This window comes from Cynoglossus semilaevis, chromosome 14 (assembly GCF_000523025.1).
Source record: "Cynoglossus semilaevis isolate Cse_v1.0 chromosome 14, Cse_v1.0, whole genome shotgun sequence".
Lineage (NCBI taxonomy): Eukaryota > Metazoa > Chordata > Actinopteri > Pleuronectiformes > Cynoglossidae > Cynoglossus > Cynoglossus semilaevis.
The window spans coordinates 22,094,099-22,100,176 of NC_024320.1; the positions used below are offsets into that span (position 1 = coordinate 22,094,099).

At 36.5% G+C, this 6,078-nt stretch overlaps 1 protein-coding gene across 1 annotated transcript; it reads left to right on the top strand.

The window, feature by feature from the left end:
• Positions 1–868: 868 nt before the first annotated feature.
• Positions 869–5,486, top strand: ess2 (ess-2 splicing factor homolog). Its single transcript, XM_008325836.3, has 10 exons — positions 869–1,249; positions 1,724–1,892; positions 2,039–2,122; positions 2,297–2,466; positions 2,563–2,680; positions 2,785–2,918; positions 3,034–3,136; positions 3,231–3,340; positions 3,862–3,977; positions 4,525–5,486. The coding sequence occupies exons 1-10, from the start codon at positions 1,103–1,105 to the stop codon at positions 4,802–4,804; spliced, it is 1,431 nt and encodes a 476-aa protein (XP_008324058.1). The 5' UTR covers positions 869–1,102; the 3' UTR covers positions 4,805–5,486.
• Positions 5,487–6,078: the final 592 nt, after the last annotated feature.

Sequence of the window (6,078 nt, forward strand, 5' to 3'; positions counted from 1 at the left end):
AAGTTCAAATGAATTGTTTTTATTGTGTTTATTAAATTTAAGATGATGTGACTTTGCATAATGTCAAAGGGAGTCCTCCTGATTAAATATGGAAAAACTTAATTCGGTCACAGGTAATTTATTTATGTGATAAATTATAATTATTATCGTTATTATTTTTACAGGTTTGGTTTAAAAACCGAAGAGCAAAGTGGAGACGCCAGAAAAGATTATCATTCAGTTTGGGAAATACAGAAAACTAATTGTTGTTTTGTCCCCTGTCTCTGTCTGAAAATCAACCTACATTACCTCACACTGTAAAAAGTCCATTTGACTTAAGCCTTGAATGTTTTGCAGCCAGTGTTTTGAATAGGATAATAATCACAGCTATGGGTGAATATACCACTAAAAAAACAAAAAACAGAGTTTGTGAGTTAGAAGTTTGCATTAGATGTGTAAAAGTGCTCTTTGTAACAAATAAAGTACTTTTCCAGAGTTGAATGCAACTTTTAAAAATGTATTAATATAAAATGTGAAACTATCTTAATTTATTATTTATTATATAAATATATAAATAATTATGTAATAAAATTATACTTATACTAAAAAGTACATTTTACTTACACCAAATACATATACAAATGGTTATATATAAGTAAACAAACAATAATTTAAGTATTAGAAAGTAAATACAGTTTCTTTTAAATGTTTTTTTTTCATTTATTATCTACTAGCTACTGAATTAAGATAAACGATTTGTTCAAAGAAGCTAAATGGTTCGTGAACCTAAAAAAGTCGAATTTATTCCCAAATTTAGACAACTTTCTGGAAATTACGCGAACAGTCTGAATCTATTTCCGGTGACGTCATGGAAACGTCGAGTAATTCATCGTACGTAACGTTCACGTATAGCACTGTTGTGTTGTTTTGGCGACGAGTTTGAGAACGTACTACGACAAGCTAACGTTTCTATTTCAAGTTTGTTTCAACCATACAGGTGAATATAGTATCGCCTTGGTTAAACAGAAAATCGAACTCCTGTTTCGTTACTTACTCACTTACTTACGTTTTCGATAAAGGCTAAACGCTATTAGTTGTTAGCCTTGAAGCTAATTTGTCAAACATGGAAGGCAGCGCGAGTGTGAGGAGAGCGCTGTCCGGGACGCTGGTCCCTGCTTCGGTTACAACTATGGCTCTACGGCAACATCAAGAGGAGAGTGAGTCAGGAAAGCCGAAAAAGAAGGTCCTTGACGAAGAGGAATATGTTGAGGTAAATAAATTAGGTAATTAGCTGTCACCAGGCATAACAAAGTATTTTAGCAAAGCTAATGCTAACGACCGTGACAGCATCACAGTTGTTTTCTTTCTGTTCTGTGCAGACCTAGGTTTAATATGTTTACAACTAAAAAGATATAAAACAAGATAATCAATATCTCGAGTCTTACTAATTTTGAGCTACGAAACATCCATTATTTTGCCAAAAATATTCTTATAAATCAGTCCATGAAAATACAGACCACAGGTGTCACGAACGATGTTACCTGAGAATACTCACTCAAAGCGAACAACTATAGGCTTGTACTATCTTGCTGTGATGACATTGGGTATAATATAGAAATTATAATATATAATAGCTAGGTATAAAACTGAATCATTGTTCTTCAGTGATATATTTTGTTTAACAGCCTCACCGCATTAATAAAACAGAAATAAAAAAGTTAATTGAACTCTGTATTTTACTCAGAGCTTAGAGAAGATCATCGAGAGGGATTTCTTTCCCGACGTCACAAAATTGCAAGCGCAGAAGGATTACCTGGAAGCAGAGGAAAATGGAGACCTTGGGAGGATGAGAGAGATATCAATTCGATATGGATCTTCTTTGTCAAAATCTACACCTCAATCTGCTGCTCCCTGTGAGTCTTAGATCAACAAAATGAAAGTGTAGTTTGTAAACGAAGCATTCACACACACTACACTACACAATCAAATATGTGTTTTTGTAATTTTCCTTCTGTATGTGTAAAATTCTATTTTCCTTTTTTACATCTCTGTGTATCAGATGTGACGCCGGCTAGTTTCGAGACCCCCGTGGGTCGTTCTGGATCTCCGTCCTCTACTCCCGGTACTAAACTCTTAAATGGAGGTATGTGTTTATTATTAAGAAAATATTGCAACAAATATTCTGAGCTGTGTATGTAGTTATCGTAAAACTTTAAACTCCCTGTAATAAGTATTGCTTAAGTTAACAACTTGGTTAAATAGGTCACATAACTTAAATATTTCCTTTACATTAAAACATACCTTCACTTGTTTTCAGACATCAAGAATGAAGAAAACAAAGAGAAGGAGCTTCCATCCTTGGACCGCTTCCTTGGCAAAAATACCAGTGAAGATAATGCTTCCTTTGAACAGATAATGGAAGTGGCAGAAGACAAGGAAAAACTGAAACATTCCTGGTTATATGAGGCTGAAAGTGAATTTAAACAGGTATGTACTTTCATGTTATATGTACGCGTTTTGAGGTTGACCTCCTTCATCATTTATCTTCTTCTTCAATCATCAATAATCTCTGATGTGTTTTAGCGCCATGATAACAACCTGGCCTTATTGGCACCAGAGATTGCAGCTCTCGAATGTGTCAAAGCAGGATTGGAGACATGGGAGTACAAAGCAAAGAATTCCTTGATGTATTACCCCGAGGGTAAGATCATCTTCCCCCAACAAAACAAAATGAGCACTTAGGTGTAATTTAATAAGTTACAACAAGTGATTATTTTATTATTAAAATGTGTGCTTTTTTTCAAGGTGTTAAAGATGATGATGCTCTCTTCAAGAAACCCAGGGAGATTGTTCACAAGAATACACGTTTTGTCGGAGACCCATTCAGCAAAGCTCTCAATAAAAGCCAGATTCAACAGGCTGCAGCTCTAAACGCACAGGTACGTTTAAAGATTGTAATCCTTGAAACCAACAAAATGTCCATTTTGGAGGCATACATTCATGAAAAATGAGAGAATAATCTGAAGAAGACAACACGATCGTTTTTATCTCCAGTTCAAACAGGGCAAAGTAGGGCCTGATGGGAAAGAGCTCATTCCAAATGAATCCCCAACAGTAAATGGTTATGGCTACGAAGGAACACCTTCTCCAGCACCAGGTAACATCACTTCAGTCGTGTGGTTGGGAGTGTTGCCTTTACCAGGAGGACACATTTCTGATTGTTGTTGTTGCTGTTGTTGTGGTTCTGTCAGGTGTGGCTGAGTCTCCTCTGATGACCTGGGGTGAGATCGAGAGTACGCCGTTTCGACTGGATGGATCAGACTCACCGTACGTGGAGAGGAATCACGGTCCATCATTCAGGGTACTTGCCACTCTATGATTACTGTAAGGCTTTGTGAAGTCCTTGTATTAAATACGTTACCAAAAATAAATAGATGGAGCCTGCTGGTAAGAGTGTGGTGTGAGCTGAGCTCATCTGGAAATTAAACTTGGGAGCTGACAAGGATGTCTCAAGTAGCTTCTTAGGAGATTAAAATGTACACAACTGCAGACAGAACACAGCCGTTGACTAATTAATGATATAATAAGTTCATATTATTAATTTCTTATCTTTATCAGCACCTTGTATTTTCCAAAAGTTGCCAAAAGATTGTATTCAACGGTGTCTTGTGTATGATGTCATAGCTCATTGATGATGTAGAACTCAGACGTTTCTTTTAAAGAAGACTCTTGTCCATTACTGCATAAATATGAAACTATCTCTAAATAATTTTATTATGCCTGAGCTGCAGCGTGTGCTCAGGATAACCTTACACCATGTCATCCTCAAATAGAAAATCTTTTTTTCCCAATGCACTAATGATGATTCTACCCCTGTAATAGATTCCAGAACCTGGGCGACGAGAAAGACTTGGCATAAAGATGGCTAATGAAGCTGCTGCCAAAAACCGTGCCAAAAAACAGGAGGCGTTAAGGAAGGTCACAGAGAACCTTGCAAGGTAAAGATATTCTTCATTTTGTCTCTTTCAGTGTATGGAAACTATATATATCTATGTCTGTCATATACTTTAATTTGTATTTGATAACCACCTACTGGACAAAAGAGGCTACAATACCACGTTTACAGTAAAACTGTAAATCTTTCCTAATGGTTGCAGTTATGAACCTAACAAACTGTTTTGTGACACGACTCCAGTTCCCTCTAGGGACAAATTAAAATTATTCTAAATCCTGTGGAACTGTCTCTGTTGGCCATGAACTTTTGTTTTGGCAAATAAACTGCTGTTACTTGAAGTATCTGTAATTAGATTAAAGCATAGTTTCTTATGTGTACTGGAGTTGAGGGGATGTCTGTAGCTAAGTTGATCTGAGTGTAGAGTGCAACATAATTGATTCAAAACAAAGGGTGAATCTCTCTTTCAAAAGTCACCATTTCCCAGGACAGTGAAGGCATCACTGCTCCTTGGTGAACTGTGCCCAGGGGCCTAACTGTATTTATGAATCCTGTCAAATAGTGAACTGATTCAACTGCATTTTGTTTTGCAGTCTAACACCTAAAGGACTGAGTCCAGCGCTGTCGCCCGCACTTCAGAGGCTCGTAAATCGGACATCCAGCAAATACACGGACAAAGCTCTCAGAGCAAGTTACACGCCGTCTCCCTCACACAGATTCATTGGCTCCAAGTCTCCGTTTGGCGGCCTGTCGACTCCATCCGGAACACCGACGCCAATCAAAGACAAGACGCCGAGCTCTCAGGACGTGACATCACTCACGGACGATCTTCTGCAACTTCCTAAAAGACGTAAAGCTTCTGACTTTTTCTAAAAGGGAAGGAACTGTTGCAAAAATCTGCACAATGTGAGGAACTTCATTGCCAACTCTCTGTACCGTTTTGTTAAATATTAGAGGCACATCTCCGAGTGTTTTGATGAGAGTGTGATGTACAGACAGAAGGCTTTTATTTTTAGCGTCGGTTTTGTTGATTTGGGTTCATGTCGATCCCAGTAAAATATACTTTAAAAGCTTGTTAAAAAATGTTTTTTTTTTTTGGTCCACTTTTTATATTGTTTTTGAAAATACAAAGAGATATTTGTCATATATTTGTAGTTAGTTTTTCTTTTTACCAGATAATTGTGACTGCCCTGATGAAACAGTTGATGTTTATGATAATTTATGTATTTATAACATGGTTCAAATTCCCAGAGTCCATACAGATAATCACTGTTCACAGAATCACACATATTATCATGGGTTTAAGCCGCCATGAGCCACAAATGCCCCACATGTTACAGTAAAACACAGTGAAGACATTTTAGATCAAGTGATGTCGGTCAGGTATGTGGAAATTGTAGCACACATGCTCCAGTTTCATTTTTACGTCTCTGAAAAACCACCTATTCACAGATTGTGTTTTATGAAAACATCCGGATGCAAAAATGGAATACTGTAATGTAATTGTAATTCAGAGACATTACATTAAATTTATCTTTGGTTTTTTGTTTTACCATTAGGCCTGTCTTTTTTAATGATAAGATAAAACACAGCTGCAGTGTGTCCATAGACACTGAAGGAAAAATTATCACAATTATCACAACCTTTTTTAGTTATAAAGTGATTTATTTTTTTATTTAACAAACACGTTATTTTGTTAAGTGATTTTTATTTTAACAGAGGTTATAAAGTTCACCTCTCTATTTTCCGGCAGGTTATTGTTAAATTCCCCCCCCCAATATCAATATCAATATGTTCTGTCACAATATGGACATCATGTGTTCATATAACGGTATGTGTGGTTGGAGGGAGTGTGACTGGATGTATAAGTCATCAATAATAACATTTTTTAGCTTTTTGTCTTGGATATATTCCTGCTAAAGTAATAGTAATTGACTATTTATATTTCTTACAGCAGCTATTGTCATTTTACAGAAATATACCGCATGTGTGATTGTGGTGAAACCACGGAGCAGAGGTTCAACATTTTCCAGTGAACCTTTAAGCCCCTGAAACTGCTGAGTATTTTATTCATCATGAAAAGGTCAGTCTTTAAATTGTGGTCAAAGAATTAACAGGTGTTAGTCTGCTCCGGGGTTACTTTTTAT